General features: G+C 45.0%; 1 protein-coding gene across 1 annotated transcript in view; it reads right to left on the bottom strand.

Moving 5' to 3' along the window:
- Window positions 1-26,387, bottom strand: part of LOC139577178 (multiple C2 and transmembrane domain-containing protein 1-like) — a 291,904-nt gene that overhangs the window by 53,190 nt on the left and 212,327 nt on the right. The window contains exons 13-16 of the mRNA XM_071404089.1: window positions 26,263-26,364; window positions 25,783-25,857; window positions 23,660-23,779; window positions 3,781-3,897 (exon numbers count right to left, since the gene is read on the bottom strand). Of these exons, the coding sequence (XP_071260190.1) occupies window positions 3,781-3,897; window positions 23,660-23,779; window positions 25,783-25,857; window positions 26,263-26,364 (414 nt within the window). The remainder of the gene's footprint in view (window positions 1-3,780; window positions 3,898-23,659; window positions 23,780-25,782; window positions 25,858-26,262; window positions 26,365-26,387) is intronic.

Raw genomic sequence — 26,387 nt, 5'->3', positions numbered from 1 at the left:
TCCGGGCTAGTGGCTCGACAGTGCCGGTCGGTCTTCCAAGGACGGTCATCCAGGCCTACAGCTTTTCCATTGCAGCTGAGCTGTCCCCCGCTTGACTGAGCCCAGCCACCCGGCAACCCGTCCCAGCAATAACCCAGAGACAGAACCCACCAAACGGTTCCACGTTTCCAGGATGGGAAATGGGTGACTTCACACTTTAGAGGTAATAGTGATGTTAGTGGTGCTGATGAAGTGGTGCTGGTTGTAGTGGTGCTGATGGTAGTGGTGCTGGTTATAGTGGTGCTGATGATAGTGGTTCTGGTGGTAGTGGTACTGGTGGTATTGGTGCTGGTGGTAGTGGTACTGGTGCTGATGTGTGGTGCTGGTGGGAGTGGTGCTGTTGATGGTGGTGCTGGTGATAGTGGTGCTGATGATAGTGGTGCTGGTAGTAGTGGTGCTGGTTGTATTGGTGCTGTTGCAGGTGGTACTGGTGGTAGTGGTGCTGGTGTTACTGGTGCTGGTGGTACTGGTGGTATTGGTGCTGGTTAGTGTGGTGCTGTTAGTATTCATGCTGGTGATAGTGATGCTGGTGGTCGTGGTGATATTGGTGCTGGTTAGAGTGATGCTGGTATTAGTGGTGCTGGTGGAATTGTAGGTCCTGTTGGTAGTGGTGCTGATGGTAGTGGTGCTGATGGTAGTGGTGCTGGTGGTATTGTAGGTGCTGTCATCCTATCTTTGTCTACAGACACTAGTCTACATGGAGGGGTACACTACCACCGCCCCACAGTAGGGGTCTCTAATAAAAAGCAGAGGGCCAGTTTGTAAGCTTGAACAGCTTTCCATTTTTAAGTAACTACGAGTTCCATAATTGTTCAACTGCAATGCGAATGGCAAACAATGATGCTGTGGCATTGGTCAGACTAACTGTCTGTAGCTGTAAGGATGTCTTAAGACCCTGTCTCCACAACTTTAATCTCTCCCTCCACCTCTCCTGTCATAGCTCACATGGCCCAGCAGTGCCTGCTATGTAAATCATAACTTTCCTCCATAACAAGTACACACAGCCTTGGAGAGGGTCACACACAGGTCACCTAATGGTGCAACAGTTGACAGACATGATAACAGGGTTAGAGGTCAGAGGACGACAGTTTAAAAGCAGGGGTCAGTGACATTGTTGCTACACCAGGCCTTTAAAAGCTGGTCTAAGGTCAGCTTTTCTATTCAGCACGTCTACTGGTCAAGGTTCAGGCCTGGCTAGGGAGAACTGACCTAAGAGCACCAGTGACCCTGAGGTGAAAATTACAGCATGTAGAAATACAGTGACTGTTTGTCCCCCCCACAGAATGGGAAACACTGACTCAAAACAAGCAGACACACCAGTTGTTGTATGCATAAAGAGCTTGGCGCATGCCTGTTTGTTTAGCATGGATTTCATATAACATTCTCATTCCCTTAAACTGTTTCTTTCACACACATCCCACAGTCCGTCTCTCTGTCGCTCTCCCAGATGTGTACTACTGTCTGGTTGGTTGTGACTGCTGTGTGTGACTCTGTAGAGGGCTCATATTACTAGAAGGTGAAATGACTGCCTGCCTGCCCACCTGCCCGCCTGTCTGTCTGTCTGACTGACAGTGTGAAGACAGCATCCGAGCCCAGGTGGGAGATGCAGGGTGATAAACTCCTAGAATGACCCTTACAACATGTCACAGCTCCTCAACCATCACAAAGAGAGGAAAAGAGGAGCTGGGGCAGCCTCATCACATTCAGTTTCACCTATCCTCAGCAACTAATATCACACGCCAAGACAAGAGACTGCTGATTTTCTACAGAGGACATCTTTTGTGCCAGCTATAGTGCATGTTCCCGCAGTGCAACGATCTCAGAAGTAAGGTGGGGATAAATGTTAAACAATTAAACAAATGTTCCTGTATATACAGTACACTACCTATATAACAAACAAGCACACACACTAACAAATGCACAAAGCACACACACTCATGCAGACGCAAGCACAAAGACACGCGCTTGCGCACACACACACACACACACACACACACACACACACACACACACACACACACACACACACACACACACACACACACACACACACACACACACACACACACACACACACACACACACACACAAACACACACACACACACACACAGAGACTCCATCCCCGGAGTTGATAATAAACAAACTTCCCTTCTTTTAGGGACTGTGTGTGAGTGGAGTGGTGTGGCTCATCATGGAATTGAGGCTAGATCAGTGGCTTGGACTAATGGGAAGCAGACCTGTGTGTTTGTTTACTGTGGCGGAGAGCGGACCCCATCCCCAGCTCCACTATTAACCCTCCACCATCTAGGCCCTCCAGCCCCCCTGTCCCCCCAGCCCCCAGCCCCACCATTACCGCTATGGAGGTAAATAAATAATGAAATCCTTTTTTTTGTGTCTAATGTTTTTGGTCAAGCAATGCCGCCATCTACAGGGGGACATGTACAGAGCATTGACACAGAGGCGAAACGCAGAAATACACTAGCGGCTATGCTCCATGATGTGCATACTGTTATGTATGTGTATTTTCCATTTTTAAAAGAGATACCTTCCACTACCTTCCGTTGAAAAATACATTTATTGGTTGCTATTAATTGTGACCCATCTACAACGTCTGCACTGGCAAAACACATCTACTGTATGCCTGAAAAACACATATATGGCTGAAAAACACATCTATGGCTGAAAAACACATCTATGGCTGAAAAACACATCTATGGCTGCTTTTCCTCTTCATCTGCCATGAGTGTTGCTGTAGAAAACATGAAATAGCGTCCAATAAATTCCTAATTCTCTGGTAATACTAAAACTAGTAGATTCACAGCAACATTCATTAAATCCTGCTCTATATATTTCCAATTCAAGGCCATGAGAAATTTGTTCTACTTGTTGTTTTCATTGTTTTAACGGCTATCTGTTCCAAATCCCACATATTCTTTTTAACTGCGCACTCATGAAAAAGTAGGTAATATATTTTGAGAGAGGGGGAAATGCAGACTCTTCCCTGTGCATTCTAAGGTAGTCTGGAAACACACTTATTAAAATGAATCACTTCATTGTACACGCTCGCACCACTCTCTCACGACTCTCCAGGTGCACCTCGGCAATGATTAAAACATGTCCACTTCTCCGTGACATTGCTTTGACACTGTTTAATTGGAATAAGGGATAAAAAATACATGAATTAAATAAATATACAACCAGGTAAGTGGCATAACGTTGCTCAAGGTGACAAGCTATTATGTCCTCTCTTTGCCTCAAAATATGCAAAGGAAGAATTTGGGAGCGATTCTTCAAAGTTCAAGGCACTTGGCATTTCTCATTCAGAAACGCACTAGACAGAATTTCCCTCAGTGTCTATTTCTTGGTTGTATTATTTTGGGATTATTTTAATTATTTAATTCTTCTTTACTATATCCAGAGGGAAGGTGCCAATTAAATAAGTCCACTCCTTAGTCCCTTCCTGTTACCTCCAAGTTTACTGAATTTCTTTACAAATTATTTTGTTTAAATCCATTTATAATAATGGTGTCTAAGAACAAACACATTGTATATTTTCTATGTAGGGGTTTTGTATCTATTTCCCATAGTAAATGTGTCATTATATTTATGATTAAATCCATATCTATTGAAATGAGATGAAATAAATGATTGACAGAAATGTGTGTGAGACGTAAACGCTTGCCGTATGGGACAATTAAGGGGGCAGACCAGCATAGGGATACATGACAGGGACACTCACCACATCTTGCCTGGTGTCCTTCCCCGAAGAGATGAGGATATAGTTCCAGACCAGCGGCAGCAACAGAACCAGAGGAATCATGTAGAGTTCAAAGTTCCACACCACCAGAACAAAAACCTGCACAGAGAGAGAGAAAAAGAGAAAATTGAATAGGGAGAGGGAGAGGGAGAGGGAGAGGGAGAGGGAGAGAGAGCGAGAGAGCGAGAGAGCGAGAGAGAAAGAATTGAAAATCGATAGAGAGAAAAACGTAGGAACTTGCACACACACTTGCATATCGCATAATACACATAAACAGGAAAGCAATACCACACAGACCCATACGTAAGATACTATGACAGCTAATGCAACAGAAGAAAGCCTTAAATGGACGGCCATGGTGACAAAACAGGACCCCTGAACCCTGGGCTGGGACAGGGCCATCTTCATCTGAGGATGATGAAGATGAGTATCGGCTGTCACAACGTTCCCTCTCCACGCCATTCATCCATCATCCACAGGCCTGAGGTCACTTTCTGTTTCAAGCACAATTAGTTAAAATGACCTTCACCTTCACACCCTCAACCCAGCACCTGACCAGCCACACCATGAGCCGCTAACCCTGTCACCCCACTCCAAGATGCCCCTAACCCTGTCACCCCACTCCAAGATGCCCCTAACCATGTCACCCCACTCCAAGATGCCCCTAACCCTGTCACCCCACTCCAAGATGCCCCTAACCCTGTCACCCCAATCCAAGATGCCCCTAACCCTGTCACCCCAATCCAAGATGCCCCTAACCCTGTCACCCCACTCCAAGATGCCCCTAACCCTGTCACCCCACTCCAAGATGCCCCTAACCCTGTCACCCCACTCCAAGATGCCCCTAACCCTGTCACCCCACTCCAAGATGCCCCTAACCCTGTCACCCCACTCCAAGATGCCCCTAACCCTGTCACCCCACTCCAAGATGCCCCTAACCCTGTCACCCCACTCCAAGATGCCCCTAACCCTGTCACCCCACTCCAAGATGTCCCTAACCCTGTCACCCCACTCCAAGATGCCCCTAACCATGTCACCCCAATCCAAGATGCCCCTAACCCTGTCACCCCAATCCAAGATGCCCCTAACCCTGTCACCCCACTCCAAGATGCCCCTAACCCTGTCACCCCACTCCAAGATGCCCCTAACCCTGTCACCCCACTCCAAGATGCCCCTAACCCTGTCACCCCACTCCAAGATGCCCCTAACCCTGTCACCCCACTCCAAGATGCCCCTAACCCTGTCACCCCACTCCAAGATGCCCCTAACCCTGTCACCCCACTCCAAGATGCCCCTAACCCTGTCACCCCACTCCAAGATGCCCCTAACCCTGTCACCCCACTCCAAGATGTCCCTAACCCTGTCACCCCACTCCAAGATGCCCCTAACCCTGTCACCCCACTCCAAGATGCCCCTAACCCTGTCACCCCACTCCAAGATGCCCCTAACCCTGTCACCCCACTCCAAGATGCCCCTAACCCTGTCACCCCACTCCAAGATGTCCCTAACCCTGTCACCCAAATCCAAGATGTCCCTAACCCTGTCACCCCACTCCAAGATGCCCCTAACCCTGTCACCCCACTCCAAGATGCCCCTAACCCTGTCACCCCACTCCAAGATGCCCCTAACCCTGTCACCCCACTCCAAGATGCCCCTATTCCACGTCCATAGTCAGCTGTTCCATTGCTCCCCTCTCTACACCTTATATCTCATCCTAACAAAAAAAGCATAATTCCAGAACTGAGCGCCCCCAAACCTGCGTAGTACCGAGTCTTTTACAACCCGAACATAAATTATCACGATCCTATGAAAATGAAATGCTTAAGGAGACATAATTCACTAACACTAAATGGTTGATAGTTCACTTTTGTGAAAGTATAGATAAAGTACAGATAAAAAATATGACCTATTTCTCTTTCTATCTCATAATTTCACAAAATGTTAAAAACATCCTCCGACATCCCTATTTTTGATGAAGAAGATCAATGTAGAAAAGACATAACTGAAATGTGAAAAAAATGAAATCTATGTGAAAATATCTTATACATTAACATATTTTCCGACAATGCATATTAATCACACTCAAGGATGCAAACGTTCATTATTTCAAGTCCATAGAAAAAGTCTTGAAATATGGGATGGGAGAAATGGGTTTTCAAAATGAATTACATCTGAATTACAACAAATGCATTTATAATATATCGCTATAGTTTTAAAGGTAAACTTTCACTGACAATGAAAATATGGTTTTAAAACACTAAACAGCTGATACATTGGGTGGTCACACCTTGTACAGTCAATGATGATATATCCATGATAAAGCTATACGTTTGGTTGAATAAAGTACATTTTAATCCAGGAAAGTGCTGATGATGAGAGATGTTCCCAAGCCTCTCATGAAACAGCTGAGGAGTTGGTGGATACATAGTGGATGTGTAAGTCCTCACCCTCTCTGTCCTCCGTATTAACAGACTATAGGACTTGATGAAAAAAAGTTTCAACATCTTCCCCCCTACTGACCTACAAAGCCACTCCCTGTCCTCCTGCTGCCTCCCTCTACAACCCCTGCCCTAACACTAGTGTGCTGGATCAGGTGTGTTGTACTGTACTGGACTCTCTTTCTCTCCCCGTGGATCATCATCCTACACCTTAAAGCCCCAGAACCCAATGCACACACGCTCACGCATGCCAGGCGCACACACATAGAAATTCATGTATAATTTAGCACCACAGCTAAGATATAAAAAAATGTTTCTACCTCTTTCTCTGTCTTTAATAAAGGTCTGTTAAGGGAATTGGAAAAATAATCTTCAATAATTCAGGAGTACTTACAAGCAAAATCCAGTACCTGTCTTAATATTTCAATATCCTTACGTGAGCTGACACTATACTGGCTGAGTGAGAGCTGACACTATACTGGCTGAGTGAGAGCTGACACTATACTGGCTGAGTGAGAGCTGACACTATACTGGCTGAGTGAGAGCTGACACTATACTGGCTGAGTGAGAGCTGACACCATACTGGCTGAGTGAGGGCTGACACTATACTGGCTGAGTGAGAGCTCACACTATACTGGCTGAGTGAGAGCTGACACTATACTGGCTGAGTGAGAGCTGACACTATACTGGCTGAGTGAGAGCTGACACTATACTGGCTGAGTGAGAGCTGACACTATACTGGCTGAGTGAGAGCTGACACTATACTGGCTGAGTGAGAGCTGACACTATACTGGCTGAGTGAGAGCTGACACTATACTGGCTGAGTGAGAGCTGCCACTATACTGGCTGAGTGTGAGCTGACACCATACTGGCTGAGTGAGAGCTGACACTATACTGTCTGAGTGAGAGCTGACACTATACTGTCTGAGTGAGAGCTGACACTATACTGGCTGAGTGAGAGCTGACACTATACTGGCTGAGTGAGAGCTGACACTATACTGGCTGAGTGTGAGCTGACACCATACTGGCTGAGTGTGAGCTGACACCATACTGGCTGAGTGAGAGCTGACACTATACTGGCTGAGTTAGAGCTGACATTATACTGGCTGAGTGAGAGCTGACACTATACTGGCTGAGTGAGAGCTGACACCATACTGGCTGAGTGTGAGCTGACACTATACTGGCTGAGTGAGAGCTGACACTATACTGGCTGAGTGAGAGCTGACACTATACTGGCTGAGTGAGAGCTGACACTATACTGGCTGAGTGAGAGCTCACACTATACTGGCTGAGTGAGAGCTGACACTATACTGGCTGAGTGTGAGCTGACACCATACTGGCTGAGTGAGCGCTGACACTATACTGGCTGAGTGAGAGCTGACACTATACTGGCTGAGTGAGAGCTCACACTATACTGGCTGAGTGAGAGCTGACACTATACTGGCTGAGTGAGAGCTGACACTATACTGGCTGAGTGAGAGCTGACACCATACTGGCTGAGTGAGAGCTGACACTATACTGGCTGAGTGAGAGCTGACACTATACTGGCTGAGTGAGAGCTGACACTATACTGGCTGAGTGAGAGCTCACACTATACTGGCTGAGTGAGAGCTGACACTATACTGGCTGAGTGTGAGCTGACGCCTGACACTATACTGGCTGAGTGAGAGCTCACACTATACTGGCTGAGTGAGAGCTGACACTATACTGGCTGAGTGAGAGCTGACACCATACTGGCTGAGTGAGAGCTGACACTATACTGGCTGAGTGAGAGCTGACACTATACTGGCTGAGTGAGAGCTGACACCATACTGGCTGAGTGAGAGCTGACACTATACTGGCTGAGTGAGAGCTGACACTATACTGGCTGAGTGAGAGCTGACACTATACTGGCTGAGTGAGAGCTGACACTATACTGGCTGAGTGAGAGCTGACACTATACTGGCTGAGTGAGAGCTGACACCATACTGGCTGAGTGAGAGCTGACACTATACTGGCTGAGTGAGAGCTCACACTATACTGGCTGAGTGAGAGCTGACACTATACTGGCTGAGTGAGAGCTGACACTATACTGGCTGAGTGTGAGCTGACACCATACTGGCTGAGTGAGAGCTGACACTATACTGGCTGAATGAGAGCTGACACTATACTGGCTGAGTGAGATCTGACACTATACTGGCTGAGTGTGAGCTGACACCATACTGGCTGAGTGGGAGCTGACACTATACTGGCTGAATGGGAGCTGACACTATACTGGCTGAGTGAGAGCTGACACTATACTGGCTGAGTGAGAGCTGACACTATACTGGCTGAGTGAGAGCTGACACTATACTGGCTGAGTGAGAGCTGACACTATACTGGCTGAGTGAGCGCTGACACTATACTGGCTGAGTGAGCGCTGACACTATACTGGCTGAGTGAGAGCTCACACTATACTGGCTGAGTGAGAGCTGACACTATACTGGCTGAGTGAGAGCTCACACTATACTGGCTGAGTGAGAGCTGACACTATACTGGCTGAGTGAGAGCTGACACTATACTGGCTGAGTGAGAGCTGACACCATACTGGCTGAGTGAGAGCTGACACTATACTGGCTGAGTGAGAGCTGACACTATACTGGCTGAGTGAGAGCTGACACTATACTGGCTGAGTGAGAGCTGACACTATACTGGCTGAGTGGGAGCTGACACTATACTGGCTGAGTGAGAGCTGACACTATACTGGCTGAGTGAGAGCTGACACTATACTGGCTGAGTGAGAGCTCACACTATACTGGCTGAGTGAGAGCTGACACTATACTGGCTGAGTGAGAGCTCACACTATACTGGCTGAGTGAGAGCTGACACTATACTGGCTGAGTGAGAGCTGACACTATACTGGCTGAGTGAGAGCTGACACCATACTGGCTGAGTGAGAGCTGACACCATACTGGCTGAGTGAAAGCTGACACTATACTGGCTGAGTGAGAGCTGACACTATACTGGCTGAGTGAGAGCTCACACTATACTGGCTGAGTGAGAGCTGACACCATACTGGCTGAGTGAGAGCTGACACTATACTGGCTGAGTGAGAGCTGACACTATACTGGCTGAGTGAGAGCTGACACCATACTGGCTGAGTGAGAGCTGACACTATACTGGCTGAGTGAGAGCTGACACTATACTGGCTGAGTGAGAGCTGACACTATACAGGCTGAGTGAGAGCTCACACTATACTGGCTGAGTGAGAGCTGACACCATACTGGCTGAGTGAGAGCTGACACTATACTGGCTGAGTGAGAGCTGACACTATACTGGCTGAGTGAGAGCTGACACTATACTGGCTGAGTGAGAGCTGACACTATACTGGCTGAGTGAGAGCTGACACCATACTGGCTGAGTGAGAGCTGACACTATACTGGCTGAGTGAGAGCTGACACTATACTGGCTGAGTGAGAGCTGACACTATACTGGCTGAGTGAGAGCTGACACTATACTGGCTGAGTGAGAGCTCAGCATTCTGTAGCGTTCTCTCTCTAGCACTCCCACTAGACACAGAGTCTAACGCCAGAACATAAACGGAACCGCACTCACTCATCTACTGTACCGTACCACCACACAGATAAACAATGACTCCTCTGGTCTTTTTACACTGAAGCACTGCAGACCATATCATACTGAGCCCTGTGTATTTCAGCAAACAGACCATATCATACTGAGCCCTGTGTATTTCAGCAAACAGACCATGTCATACTGAGCCCTGTGTATTTCAGCAAACAGACCATATCATACTGAGCCCTGTGTATTTCAGCAAACAGACCATATCAAACTGAGCCCTGTGTATTTCAGCAAACAGACCATATCATACTGAGCCCTGTGTATTTCAGCAAACAGACCATATCATACTGAGCCCTGTGTATTTCAGCAAACAGACAATGTCATACTGAGCCCTGTGTATTTCAGCAAACAGACCATATCATACTGAGCCATGTGTATTTCAGCAAACAGGCCATATCATACTGAGCCCTGTGTATTTCAGTAAACAGACCATATCAAACTGAGCCCTGTGTATTTCAGCATACAGACCATATCAAACTGAGCCCTGTGTATTTCAGCAAACAGACCATATCATACTGAGCCCTGTGTATTTTAGCAAACAGACCATATCAAACTGAGCCCTGAGAATTTCAGCAAACAGACCATATCATACTGAGCCCTGTGTATTTCAGCAAACAGACCATATCATACTGAGCCCTGTGTATTTCAGCAAACAGACCATATCATACTGAGCCCTGTGTATTTCAGCAAACAGACCATATCAAACTGAGCCCTGTGTATTTCAGCAAACAGACCATATCATACTGAGCCCTGTGTATTTCAGCAAACAGACCATATCATACTGAGCCCTGTGTATTTCAGCAAACAGACCATATCAAACTGAGCCCTGTGTATTTCAGCAAACAGACCATATCAAACTGAGCCCTGTGTATTTCAGCAAACAGACCATATCAAACTGAGCCCTGAGTATTTCAGCAAACAGACCATATCAAACTGAGCCCTGTGTATTTCAGCAAACAGACCATATCAAACTGAGCCCTGTGTATTTCAGCAAACAGACCATATCAAACTGAGCCCTGTGTATTTCAGCAAACAGACCATATCAAACTGAGCCCTGTGTATTTCAGCAAATAGACCATATCAAACTGAGCCCTGTGTATTTCAGCAAACAGACCATATCAAACTGAGCCCTGTGTATTTCAGCAAACAGACCATATCAAACTGAGCCCTGTGTATTTCAGCAAACAGACCATATCAAACTGAGCCCTGTGTATTTCAGCAAACAGACCATATCATACTGAGCCCTGTGTATTTCAGCAAACAGACCATATCATACTGAGCCCTGTGTATTTCAGCAAACAGACCATATCATACTGAGCCCTGTGTATTTCAGCAAACAGACCATATCATACTGAGCCCTGTGTATTTCAGCAAACAGACCATATCAAACTGAGCCCTGTGTATTTCAGCAAACAGACCATATCATACTGAGCCCTGTGTATTTCAGCAAACAGACCATATCAAACTGAGCCCTGTGTATTTCAGCAAACAGACCATATCAAACTGAGCCCTGTGTATTTCAGCAAACAGACCATATCATACTGAGCCCTGTGTATTTCAGCAAACAGACCATATCATACTGAGCCCTGTGTATTTCAGCAAACAGACCATATCATACTGAGCCCTGTGTATTTCAGCAAACAGACCATATCATACTGAGCCACTGTGTATTTCAGCAAACAGACCATATCATACTGAGCCCTGTGTATTTCAGCAAACAGACCATATCAACTGAGCCCGTGTATTTCAGCAAACAGACCATATCATACTGAGCCCTGTGTATTTCAGCAAACAGACCATATCAAACTGAGCCCTGTGTATTTCAGCAAACAGACCATATCATACTGAGCCCTGTGTATTTCAGCAAACAGACCATATCATACTGAGCCCTGTGTATTTCAGCAAACAGACCATATCATACTGAGCCCTGTGTATTTCAGCAAACAGACCATATCATACTGAGCCCTGTGTATTTCAGCAAACAGACCATATCATACTGAGCCCTGTGTATTTCAGCAAACAGACCATATCATACTGAGCCCTGTGTATTTCAGCAAACAGACCATATCATACTGAGCCCTGTGTATTTCAGCAAACAGACCATATCATACTGAGCCCTGTGTATTTCAGCAAACAGACCATATCAAACTGAGCCCTGTGTATTTCAGCAAACAGACCATATCAAACTGAGCCCTGTGTATTTCAGCAAACAGACCATATCAAACTGAGCCCTGTGTATTTCAGCAAACAGACCATATCATACTGAGCCCTGTGTATTTCAGCAAAACAGGAAACATGTACTTCTCCAAACAAATACAATTTAGTTAATATAGTTTTGTCTATTCATGAGCTGTACCAAAATATACAGTACCAGTCAAAAGTTCGGACACACCTACTCAGTCCTTGGTTTTTCTTTATTTTTACTATATTCTACATTGTAGAATAATAGAGAATACATCAAAACTATGAAATAATACATATGGAATCATGTAGTAACCAAAAAGTTAAAAGTTAATTTGTGGAATTTCTTTCCTTCTTAATGCATTTGAGCCAATCAGTTGTGTTGTGACAAGGTAGGGCTGGTATACAGAAGATAGCCCTATTTAGTAAAAGACCAAGTCCATATTATGACGAGAACAGCTGAAATAGGCAAAGAGAAATGACAGTCAATCATTACTTTAAGACATGAAGGTCAGTCAATGCGTCAAATTTCAACAACTTTGACAGTGCAGTCGCAAAAACCATCAAACGCTATGATGAAACTGTCTCTCATGAGGACCGACACAGGAAAGGAAGACCCAGAGTTACCTCTGCTGAAGAAGAGAAGTTCATGAGAGTTAGCAGCCTCAGAAATTGCAGCCCAAATAAATGCTTCAGAGTTCAAGTAACAGACACATCTCAACATCAACTGTTCAGATGAGACTGTGTGAATCAGGCCTTCATGGTCGAATTGCTGAAAAGAAACCACTACTAAAGGACACCAATAAGAAGAAGAAACTTGCTTGGGCCAAGAAACACGAGCAATGGACATTAGACCGGTGGAAATCTGTACTTTGGTCTGACAAGTCCAAAATTGAGATTTATGGTTCCTGTGTCTTTGTGAGATGCAGAGTAGGTGAACGGATGATCTCCGCATGTGTGGTTCGCACCGTGAAGCATGGAGGAGGAGGTGTGATGGTGTGGGGGTGCTTTGTTGGTAACACTGTCCGTGATTTATTTAGAATTCAAGGCACACTTAACCAGCATGGCTACCACAGCATTCTGCAGCGATACGCCATCCCATCTGGTTTTTGCTTAGTGGTACTATCATTTGTTTATCAACAAGACAATGAACCAAAACACACCTCCAGGCTGTGTAAGGGCTATTTGATCAAGTGCTGCCTCCACAATCACCCGACATCAACCCAATTGAGATTAATTGGACCGCAGAGTGAAGGAAAAGCAGCCAACAAGTGCTCAGCACATGTAGGGATTCCTTCAAGATTGTTGGACACGCTTTCCTGCTGAGGCTGGTTGAGAGAATGCCAACAGTGTGCAAAGCTGTCATCAAGGCAAAGGGGGGCTACTTTAAAGAATTTCAAATATAAAATATATTTTGATTTGTTTAACACTTTTTTGGTTACTACATGATTCCGTGTTATTTCATAGTTTTGATGTCCTCACTCCTATTCTGTAATGTTGAAATCAGTAAAAATCTGGTCTCTGGTGTGTGGTGTGTGTGTGTTTCCGGTGTGTGCGTGTCTGGTGTGTGGTGTGTGAGTATCTGGTGTGTGGTGTGTGTGTGTTTGCATCTCTGGTGTGTGGTGTGTCTGTGTGTGTGTGTGTGTGCGTCTTTGGTGTGTGTGTGTGTCTCTGGTGTGTGGTGTGTGGTGTCTGTGTCTGTGTCTGTGTCTGTGTCTGTGTGTGTGCGTATCTGGTGTGTGGTGTGTGTGTGTGTCTGTGTGTGTGTGTGCATCTCTGGGGTGTGTGTGTGTCTCTGGTGTGTGGTGTGTGTGTCTGTGTGTGTGTGCGTCTCTGGTGTGTGTGTGTGTGTGTGTGCATGTGTGTGCGTGTGTGGTGTGTCTGTCTGTGTCTGTCTAGTTTCCCCTGCCTGGGGTTATTTAACCTGTCGTCCACCTTATCCCTCCCCATTTAGTTATTCTAGCTCTGGGCGCGGCTGTGACTGACAGCTAGAGGAACCCGACACCCCGGCCCATCAGAGGCCAAGCCTGCCCTGTCTCACAGCTCCTCGGCTGGGGAGAGAAGACTGCAGCGCCGGGACCTTTCCCCAGGACCGGGAGACCCCCCCCCCATCGCTTCCCTACTGAGACTATCTCTGCCTGGGGAGGAAGGAGAGGGAATCAGCCATGGAGGTCTGTGACTGGAGAAAGGAAAAAAACATTTACAGAATCTCAGGCGTGTGGCTATACAGTGTATGTGCTTTGTGTGTGTGTATGTGTGTGTGTGTAAACACAGGTATTTTCAGAGCTACACACACACAGCTCACAGGCTGGTGTTTTGGGCGGCAGGCTAGACTTAGAGACACACAGCTTGCTCCATCCCTTCCTTATCTTCGGTTTTGACATCCTCCTGATTCTGAGAACTCAACCAACCTCTCATGGTATAGATTGTGTTTGTGTGTGTGTGCATTTGCGTGTGTGTGCGTGTGTGTGCGTGTGCGTGCATGTTTGCATTCCAAACATGCAGCTGTCTAAGGCACTACATCGCAGTGCTAGAGGGTCACTGCAGACCCTGGTTCGATCCCGGGCTGTATCACAACCATCCGTGATCGGGAGTCCCATAGGGCGGCGCACAATTGGCCCAGCGTCGTCCGGGTTAGGGGATGGTTTGGCCGTGGTAGGCCGTCATTGTAAATAAGAATTTGTTCTTAACTGACTTGCCTAGTTTTAATAAAGGTTAAATATATATTTTTTTTTAATCCCATAAACCCCCTCTAGTTTATTCCTGGTAGTATAGGTATAAGTGCTAAGTATAATACAATGCTAAGGATCATCTCCTATTTGTCGCACACTGAAAGGAGAGAAATCCATTGTTTCCTTTATCTACTAAACTCACCCTCAACACGGCATCAGTGTAAGATGCTATTAAGTCATTTATTTGATTTACGTTAACAAATGATGTTATAATGATTAAAATAATTTTTACATTATTTTTCATGTGAAAGAATGGAAGCTGAAAAATGGAAGCTGTATCAGCTTTAACATCAAGTCAATGATGGCATCTCAGAGCATATGGTCTACCTAATAGATATGTGGGTTGTTTCCAAATGAAAGCAAACCGGCCATAACAAAATAGCACTGAATACAAAATAAGGTAAGGAAAATGTACTTCAATGAAAAACTTTTGAAAATACTTTTAGGTACTTACCTCCATTGCATAATTATTGTTTTATAAGAGAATGTGTTCACATTGAACATGATATAAAACATTCCATTTGTAAAAAGCAAAAAGGCAAGCTTGAAGTATTCAAAAAAACATTTGGTTATTTCTACAAACTACTAGACAGTGGAAACATACAGATATTCATGTTAAACTCTCAATGATTATTTCATTTATATGTAGTCAATCCATATACATTAGATTTCAACACAATGAATAATATTCATAACTTAAAAAAGGCATTCCCTTATCAAAAGCACACAAGACACAGATTTAGGAATATAATCCGATCAGGAACAGATGGGTGTTTCATTCATCTATTAAATTTTGATGAAGGTGGAAGATTGGGGCTTTATAGTTTTGGCATTATGTGGTTTACTAAACAGTGGTCCGCTGCTCGGCTTTACAGCTCGGATATGGAGCTCTTGGGGAACGTAATGAAGTGCTTTGGCGTACGTTGAGCGTGTACTAGTCCCCTCTCCAGAAGTCAACTGACGTTTGGATTTCAGAGTTAAGTTGGCTTTATCTTTACTACATGGATATCCATCCAGATACTAGCCGTCCGTTACCAGATAGCAAATAAAGAACAAGTCATGTTCTGACAGGAAGCCTATAGTGTCCTATTTGGCTGGACAGGACAGTCCCATTCTGTGGTACTAGACTGCCCCCTGCTGGGGAGACAAAGAGCTGTTTTATGTTTAGTAAGAAGAAGTTGGACATCACATCCAAAACATAGAACCAAATATGTCCATAACAACAAGCAATCTGTAATAGACACTTAACCAAAGACACCCACAAATGGTCAAAATGTCCTGTAATAGCGACCGTGTCCATGAATGAGAATAAAACAGAGATAATTGATTAACACATCCCCATCTGCAGATGTCCTGTCTATGAAAATCAATCCCCAGACTCCACAGTGTCCTCTGAATCAACTTGTCATTGTATTTCACTTTCCCTCATTTTTTCAGTTAGAAAGGTAGTAAAACATTTATAGTTGATCTATTTCAAGCTGTCCATTGCTCTAGGGCAAAAATTCAGGAGAGGGCTCCCGAGTGGCGCAGCAGTCTAAGGCACTGCATCGCAGTACAAGAGGCATCACAACAGTCTCTGGTTTGATTCCAGGCTGTATCACATCCGGCCGTGATTGGGAGTCCCATAGGGCGGCACACAATTGGCCCAGGTTGTCCGGGTTTGGCCGGTGTAAATTGTAAATAAGAATTTGTTCTTAACGGACTTGCCTAGTCAAATAAAGTTACAATAAAATGCAGACTTCTGATGGTCAAAGTTAGCTAGCTTTCTCAAGTGTCAAAGGAGCAATTTACACGGACCTGGAGAGGAGTGTGTGTGTGCATAGGTTCTTCTCTTTTTTTATTTTGATCTAAATGCAAAGCAGGTGATAGGTGCTCCAGTTTCCTGCAGAAGTAACTCCCTTGTCTGGGGCTCTCCCACTGATAAGAGTCCTACTTTGCCCCAAATAAAAGAGCCCGGTATCATTTCCACTGCCTTCCAAACAACCCCCGTCTCCTACCTTCCTCACCCTTCTGGGCATCACAAAGCCTGCTCTATTTGCTCCCAATTCAAGGCCCAATTGCATATAAAGTTACAGCAAATTTGTTTGGAGGAAGAGTTGCTGAGGCCTGCGGTCCCTGGAGTAATAACAGCCTTGTCTTTCAGGGGCCGCGGGGAGATCTGGCATGAGCCACTAAACAGAACTCAACACCACCAACCCCCACAATGGCCCCAGCTCACAGGCAGAGAGGGAAGGGGGGATGAGAGTGGTGGAGAGAGGAGAAACAAGGAGGGGATGGGGGAGTGGGTGGGTCTCAGCTTGCAGGTGTTCAGGTAGAGAGGAAGCAGAAGCTTACCCCCCCCACCAACACACACACCACCCGTGGCGCGGGACGGGAGGTAACTCCAGCCCAGCCCACTGTGCCAATGCTGCAGCGGTGGCTGGTTCTCTACCGGGGCTGGGTGGGGGTGCTGTGGTGGTGTGTGATGGGGGGGCTCAGTTACCTCACACACACGTCTCTAATCGCAGTTGGCGCTAATGGATGAGGCGCACAGATACGGAGAGAAGGAGAGCGGAAGAACAAACTGGAGGGAGTAAGAGAGGGTTTGTACCTGTTAGCTCACTAGACTGGATCTGTCTGCACACTAATCTAACACAGAGAGGGATTACATTACTGTGTGTGTGTGTGTGTGTGTGTGTGTGTGTGTGTGTGTGTGTGTGTGTGTGTGTGTGTGTGTGTGTGTGTGTGTGTGTGTGTGTGTGTGTGTGTGTGTGTGTGTGTGTGTGTGTGTGTGTGTGTGTGTGTGTGTGTGTGTGTGTGTGTGTGTGTGTGTGTGTGTGTGTGTAAGGGTGTGTGTGTAAGGGTAAGAGGTTATAGTGGTTAGGGTTAGGGGTTAGGTTTGGGTTAGAGTTACAGGATAGGGTTATGGTAAGGGTTAGGGCTGGAAAGAATTACACATTGGAAATAATTAACAAAAAAACAGAGCAAACTAGAATGCTATGTGGCCCTAAACAGAGAACACACAGTGGCAGAAAAGCTGACCACTGTGACTGACCCAAAATAAAGGAAATCTTTGACTATGTACAGACTCAGTGAGTATAGCCTTGCTATTGAGAAAGGCCACCATAGGCAAACCTGGCTCTCAAGAAAAGACAGGCTACTTGCACGTGGCCCACAAAATGAGGTGGGAGCTGAGATACACTTCCTATTTGCACATTGTTACACATCGAGAGAGAGAGAGAGAGAGAGAGAGAGAGAGAGAGAGAGAGAGAGAGAGAGAGAGAGAGAGAGAGAGAGAGAGAGAGAGAGAGAGAGAGAGAGAGAGAGAGAGAGAGAGAGAGAGAGAGAGAGAGAGAGAGAGAGAGAGAGAGAGAGAGAGAGAGAGAGAGAGAGAGAGAGAGAGAGAGAGACAAGAAGGGACCCATATCTCATGGTCCTCTGGGGACACAGCCATAAAGTTAGACACTTTCCACCAGGAATCTCAGAATGTAAAGAAGACCTTTCTTTAACCCACTAGTTACAGCGTCTTCAAGCTGCAGTGCTAAATGCTAACACAGACAGGCAGAATGCTCATATCAATATCTCACACACATAATAACCTGTGTAATAATTGGACAAAGTGGTGTTTGGGTCAGGTGTGGTGACAGCCGAGCGTATGCCTCTTCAGATTGAACACACAGCAGCATGCCATGCTATAACACAGGGTGTAAAGACTATGCTAAAGTCCAGTTTGTACTAGGGCTGGGAATTGCCAGGGATTATCACGATACTTAGGTGTCGATACAATATGTTTTGCGATTTGATACTGTGATTTTATTGCGATTTTTTTGTTCCAAACATATTGCTCACCATATATTTGTCTGCTGCAGAGAGACAAGACAGCCATGGGAAAACATGTTGGTTCACTATTTAAAAAAAAAATGGAAATGGAAAACAAGCTATAGCCTGAAAAATACCGGAGTTTTGGCATAGGTACAGCCGACTAGCGGTAGGTACCTACAGTAGAAAATTAATTTAATATCGGCCCCAAAATAAGATTGTGGTATGGCAACAATGACAGCACACCATGTTGACAGGATACAGGAAGAGAACCCTCATGAAAAGACACACACACCACTTAATAAAAATCCCCCCCAATAGACCTCCAAAAGTGCTTCTAGAAATCAGATTGTAAACCATTGATGCCAGGGGCTCGGCCTGATGTCAGTAATGTCAGAGTCCAAAGCAGCTGTCTGCTCAGGGCCCAACTGAGGAAATCCATGTAACAACTGTTCAGCACACAGAGGATCACAATCCTCCGCCTTGTAGAGGGCAGAGTAGAAATCCACAGCATGTTGGCGCATCTCACCGTCATCCGTGGTCACCTTCCCATCAAGGAGACGAAGGAAGACATCTGTTTGCGTTGCAATGTCAAATGCCCTAGGTAAAAAAAAAACGCTAGGAGCATCCATATCTTTGAGGGTAGCAAAGCGAGACCTAATCAAGTCACCCTTCACTCTTTCATGTAAAAACGACCTCAGTTCATGTCTCCTGTACTGTAAGTTCATGACTAGTCCGAGGTCATTCTGAGTGAGCAACTTCAATTCAATGGATTTGATGTCCTGTTCTTTTTAACTTCAATACGAGACAGAGCAGTATACGGTTAAAAAAACTCACGTATTTGGGCCTTCCCAACCTCCCACCATTGTCTCAAGGACTCAAAATTCCATTTAATAGCCCTCCATTTTTCTTACTCTCCACATATCAGAAAGCTCAAACTTAGTTAATAGACCAGACAGACAAGTAGCTGACCGCAGGTGAGGTTATTCAGCAGTGCAATCAACAGTAAAATCCACTGTACAGTTCCAGTCCCCCCCTAAAACCAAACACCCCTCTTGGTCACACTGTCTTAAGGTTTCCTTTATTTGATCAAATACAGCAATACACTCTGTACGCTCATTAGGAGAATACATTTTTTTATATACAGTTGAAGTCGGAAGTGTACATACACCTTAGCCAAATACATTTAAACTCAGTTTTTCACCATTCCTGACATTTAATCCTAGTAAAAATTCCCTGTCTTAGGTCAGTTAGGATCACCACGTTATTTTTAAGAATGTGAAATATCAGAATAATAGTAGAGGGAATTATATATTTCAGCTTTTATTTCTTTCAACACATTCCCAGTGGGTCAGAAGTTTACATACACTCAATTAGTATTTGGTAGCATTGCCTTTAAATTGTTGAACTTGGGTCAAACGTTTTGTGTAGCCTTCCACAAGCTTCCCACAATAAGTTGGGTGAATTTTGGCCCATTCCTCCTGACAGAGCTGGTGTAACTGAGTCAGGTTTGTAGGCCTCCTTGCTTGCACACGCGTTTTCAGTTTTGGCCACAAATTTTCTATGGGATTGAGGTCAGGGCTTTGTGATGGCCACTCCAATACCTTGACTTTCTTGTCCTTAACCTCTCTTGGGTAGGGGGCAGTATTTTCACGTCCGGATGAAAAGCGTGCCCAAAGTAAACTGCCTGTTACTCAGGCACAGAAACTAGGATATGCAAATAATTGGTAGATTTGGATAGAAAATACTCTAAAGTTTCTAAAACAGTTAAAATTATGTCTGTGAGTATAACAGAACTGATATGCCAGGCGAAACCCCGAGGACAAGCCTTTTGAAATCTGACACAGCGGCTGGATTAACAAGAAGTTAAGCTTTATTTTGATGTATTACACTTGTGATTTTATGAAAGTTCAATATTTATAATTCTGTAGCTTGAATTTCGCGCTCTGCAATTTCATCGGATGTTGGCCAGGTGGGACGGGTTAAGACACTTTGCAAGTATGCTTGGGGTCATTGTCCATTTGGAAGATCCATTTCCGACCAAGGTTTAACTTCTTGACTGATGTCTTGAGATGTTGCTTCAATATATCCACATAATTTTCCTCCTCATGATGCCATCTATTTTGAGAAGTGCACCAGTCCCTCTTGCAGCAAACCACACCCACAACATGATGCTGCCACCCCCGTGCTTCATGGTTGGGATGGTGGTCTTCGGGCTTGCAAGCCTCCCCCTTTTTCCTCCAAACATAACGATGGTCATTATGGCTAAACAGTTCTATTTTTGTTTCATCAGACCAGAGGACATTTCTCCAAAAAGTACGATCTTTGTCCCCATGTGCAGTTGCAAACCGTAGTCTGGCTTTTTTATGGCGGTTTTGGAGCAGTGGCTTCTTCCTTGCTGAGCGGCCTTTCAGGTTATGTCGATATAGGACTCGTTTTACTGTGGATATAGATACTTTTGTACCTGTTTCCTCCAGCATCTTCACAAGGCCCTTTGCTGTTGTTCTGGGATTGATTTGCACTTTTCGCACCAAGGTACGTTCATCCCTAGGAGACAGAACACGTCTCCTTCCTGAGCGGTATGACGGCTGCGTGGACCCATGGTGTTTATGCCATCCCAGCACTGAAATAAGTACCATGACTGAGTATATGCTGCCCCTCCTACAACATACCCCCGTCAACCTCATTAGCCTCATCACTATGTATCTCCTGTAGAAAAACTACATTAAGCCTTTTCTGTTGTATTACTTCTCATACCCAAGCCCTCTTATTCCTGTCCCTTCCCCCATTAATATTGAGAGAACCGACCCTTAGTACCGCCATATAGAAAAGAGAAAGGAAAAACAGAAGAAACCACAGAGAAACCAGACAAAGAGAAAAAAGCACCCCATGAGGAATGATAATCATCACCGTTTTAATATTCTCTGGACCTGGCCACGTTTCCCACCTCCTTTTGCTGCCGTGACAGCAGTAACACATTTCCTCAAGCGGAAACGCTTCTTCACACTCAACTGGTCTAACCCCACCGTCTTCTGTAACACCACAGCTGACCTCACAAACTTCACAACATGAAAAAAAGATGCCAATTTAACAGATTTCCCAAAAGTCCAGTCCAGGAACCCATTTTCCTCACCTAAATTGTAAATTGAGTCCTCTCCAGCTGCTATCACATCAACAGGGATATCAGACATGTCCAGATCCCTCTCCTGAACCTCCTCAACTGAGGCCCTGGACCACTGACTCCCCTCTGTCACATTCCTCTCAACACTCCCCGCTTGCACCCCATTACTCGTACAGGGCATCTCCTCCCCTGCCTGGAAGACTAGCCCGACCTGAATCCCCTCCTGTACCCCATTACTCGTACTGGGCATCTCCTCACCAGTCTGGGGAAATGGCTCCCCAGATCCGTCCTTACATCCTACAACACTATTTTTTTCATCTGCTGCACATCAGATGCTATGTTCCCCTCTGGTACAAGCTGCAACTCCGTACCCTCAACACAAACAACTTGTTCCTCAGCAACAGGTGCTTGTGGCTGCTCTACCACTGCCGGCTCACCTCTCCCTACATTAGTGGGCCCAGGTGTTACGAGGACCACCTGCGTCCCACTCTCCACCTTCTCCCTTTTTGGGCAAGCATGTCACTTATGGCCAACATCCCCACACTCATAACACCGTTGACTGCCCGTACTAGCATACGCCATATACAGTCTGTTGTCATACTTGACTTTAAACGACAACTCTAAAGTCTGCTCCGGTGAGTCCAAATACATAAACACCTGTCGCCGAAACGACATAACCTGTTTCAGAGCCGGGTGTTTGCAACCCAGCAGAACAATTTTAATTGAACTTGCAAACTTCCCAAACCGCAATGACTCACGCTCCAATTGCTCATTGGGAATAAAAGGCGGTACATTCAAAATAGTAATCCTTGTTGACGGAGAAAAAAGTGGCGTAACTTCAATAAACATACCTTTAAGAAGTACGCCATGCTCAACCATCTGTTCGACAAGACGCTCTTCTTTAAGAAAAACCACCACCGCTTTATTAATCCGCAAAACATTTTGATAGCCTACCTATCAAAGAGAGAGAGAGAGCGAGACAGAGAGAGAGAGAGAGAGAGAGAGAGAGAGACAGAGAGAGAGAGAGAGACAGAGACAGAGACAGAGACAGAGACAGAGACAGAGACAGAGACAGAGAGATATGAGAGAGAGAGATACAGAGATACAGAGAGAGGAACAGAGAGAGAGAAAGAGAGAGAGAGATAAAGAGACACAGAGAGAGGAACAGAGAGAGATAACTCAAGAGACAGAGACATTATATTGTCTCTTAGGCCTTAGATTGGTTGGATATTCGTCGAGGGGCCTTCCTTACCCTGGTTCAGGTAGGTATACTGAGTGGTATACTTCTACTATTTCAGAGTGTGGGTTTTGTGACATATATGAGTATATAGGTACCATCTATTGTTTATGAGTATATAAGTACCATCTTTTGTTTATGAGTATATAAGTACCATCTATTGGTTATGAGTATATAGGTACCATCTATTGGTTATGAGTATCTAAGTACCATATATTGATTTGAGTATATAAGTACCATCTATTGATTTTGAGTATATAAGTACCATCTTTTGGTTATGAGTATATAAGTACCATCTATTGATTTTGAGTATATAAGTACCATATATTGATTTTGAGTATATAAGTACCATCTATTGGTTATGAGTATATAGGTACCATCTATTGGTTATGAGTATCTAAGTACCATATATTGATTTGAGTATATAAGTACCATCTATTGATTTTGAGTATATAAGTACCATCTTTTGGTTATGAGTATATAAGTACCATCTATTGATTTTGAGTATATAAGTACCATATATTGATTTTGAGTATATAAGTACCATCTATTGGTTATGAGTATATAAGTACCATCTATTGGTTATGGAACAAGTGAGTATGTATGTGTGTACATGTAAATGTATGCATTAGTACCAGGAAGGAACCGGTGAGTATGTCTGTGTGTACATGAAAATGTAAATGTATGCATTAGTACCAGGAAAGAACAGGTGAGTATGTCTGTGTGTACATGTAAATGTAAATGTATGCATTAGTACCAGGAAGGAGCAGATGCTCCTCTGAGTTGAGTCCCATTCGAAGCAGCTGTTGATGTAGCAGCCGGCGTTGATGAGGAACAGGATGCAGCGTCTCACTCTGTTGAAGTTCTGCAGAAGCAACTGGACAGAACCCAGAGGTGACATAAGCAGTCAAAAACATGACATCGAAACAGACATACCAATCAAATCAAATCAAATGTTATTGGTCACATACACATTTTTAGCAGATGTTATTGCGGGTGTAGCGAAATGCTTGTGCTTCTAGCTCTGACAGTGCAGTAATATCTAACAAATTACACAACATATACCCAATACACACACATCTAGTAAAGGAATGGAATTATAAACATATATATTATTAATTCCGTCAAGGAGTCGAGGAATCAACATTTATTTAGTCAACTCTCATTCTAGAGTTCTTTATGTAATTGTATGTAATCAACACCCTCTCAACTAATCAGAATATAGTATTTAGCCAAGCCGTGGTACAAAGCTTCTTAAGGCCATAATACTGGCAATGTGATGGGGTATGAGATACTGGAGCAATGATGGGCAAATGGCAACAAGGACAATATGTCATCTGGTCTCTCATACCCCATCAGTTTGCCAGCCTAGTGTTGGTCAAGTATTGGCACAATATTGTTAACGAAATACTGAGACTATAAGAAACTTAATCACTAAATCAAGTCGTGTTCACTGAAGCTGTGTCTCTTTAAGTCTCTTTAGCTGAAGGCAAGTCATAGTAATAGTGTTAACAGCCCGTGATGATTTCACATCCCTAAGGAGTTCAGGCAGGCATCTGGCCACAGATGATGAAAGCACCACAGTCCCATTCTGCTGTGTTCCAATCACGAAATACCAAAACAACATGACAGAATAAAACACATCCAGGAAGTAGTCCCCGAAGAGGGAAAGTGTTATTCGGATGTGTCTTTAAGAGGATTCTGGGACGTTTAGAGGTAGTTGTATTTTTAGACCACTGCCTAATTCATTATTCAAGGTAGAGTAGTGGTGAACTGAGAATGACTGTGAGTCTACGGTGTCCTGGTGGGGACATCCACCCCCTGAAGACAACAGCACTCTGAGTCACCCACATCCCTGCACACGAACACGCTTTGATCACACTACTGTAACTAGCAGCAGAGGGACCACTGTAAACTATCTCTCTCTCTCTCCAATGTACTTCCTTCTCCAACATTAGTAGTTATATCTAGGCCCAGGAGTTTTCCCGGGATCATATGACCATACCAGGACAAACTCTGGTTCCCGTTATAACTACAGCCTGGAGTTGTTCCTGCTTTGTTCCTGGCCATGGTAGTTTAATGAATGCAGATATCAACTGCTGAATAGTGGAATTGTAATGTAATATAATGTCTGTATTTGACTGGCTACTTTGGGTTTGGGGGTCTTGTGTTTGTAAGGACAGACAGCGGCCACAACAGGGACTAGCCCCACACAAAAGAGCCCTCACGGGGCAATCTCTCTAAAGCCATCGATGACATCATCATTCAGAGATGCTGACATGGGGCATCTCTATGAGTCAGAGGTGAAGTACAGATGAAAACAGAGAGGAGTGAACAGGGAGGGTGGACAGGGAGGTTCACACTCCACACAGGGGAAAGTGCAGAGTGTGCATCTTTTAGCACACAGAGAGAGAGAGCTAGAGTGAGAGAGAGAAAGAAGAGGAGGGGAGAGAGACAAAAGGGTGTGGGAGCGGGTGACTGCTCAGCCCAAACAACGTTTATGTGACATGTCTGATGTGGGCCAGCCCCCGCGATTCAGCCCTTTGTGGGACCGCCACATTGAGCGGTGTGACAATGAAGTGCAAAGCAGCAGTGGCACAGAGGGCCAACTAAGGATGGCCAATCTACTTATACACCCCCAGAGCTGACAGCTTGACATTTCTATTCACCGCTCACAGTAAAGGACTGAGGATGGGGGGGGGGGGGGGGGAGTGGGAAAGAGAGGGATGTTTTCTCTCACTCTTGTCCCCACTGTTGTGGCCTCACAAGATGCCACTCAAGACTGGTTGAGTTTTGTTAAAATATCTCATTTAATGGGGGACTGTAGTAGATGCTGAGCTAAACGAGGCAACAGAGTGGAGGGTGGCGGAGTTGACCTACCTGTTTGGACACTCTGGGCTCATCCTCTATGTATTTCTGCTCTTTTGGTATCAACGTCATGAGACCTGCCTTTACCTGGTGTGGGAATAATATACACATTTTAACACACAGCCTGTGGTGGGATATTATCACAATAACACAATACGGCTATCATTCACAATATGACATAGATCTCTAACTGAATGGACTGTCTTGAGTACATGCAGATATGTTGTTGAGAGTAGTGCCGCACGTCACAGACTACAGTGAGAGCTCTCTCCCTCACACACAGCACTAAGATGGCCGCCAGCAGGACACACACAGTGACAACGAATGGGCGAACAAAGGCGGCTGAGTGGGAGTTTTCGATCATTTAGGTGAAAACGAGGACGGGCGACAAGAGACGGCAGGGGAGGGAGGACAAACAGAAAGACGATGGTGCTGGAGTGTGGAGGGTGGGGACAAACTAGGAAAACAGGGGAGGAAAAGAAAGAGACTTACAGCGTTAAAAATCACGTCTATTTCCAGAAAGATGACCCCTTTTGTTGGCCCTGTCAGCTCCTTGCTTTTCAAAGCGTAGGCTTTTCGTTCACCATTTTCAATCTGTGGGAGAGGGACATGACAGC

This window comes from Salvelinus alpinus, chromosome 5, assembly GCF_045679555.1.
Source record: "Salvelinus alpinus chromosome 5, SLU_Salpinus.1, whole genome shotgun sequence".
Taxonomy (NCBI): domain Eukaryota; kingdom Metazoa; phylum Chordata; class Actinopteri; order Salmoniformes; family Salmonidae; genus Salvelinus; species Salvelinus alpinus.
The sequence above is the reverse complement of the archived record's forward strand: the minus strand, read 5'-3'. Positions and strand labels throughout refer to the sequence as shown.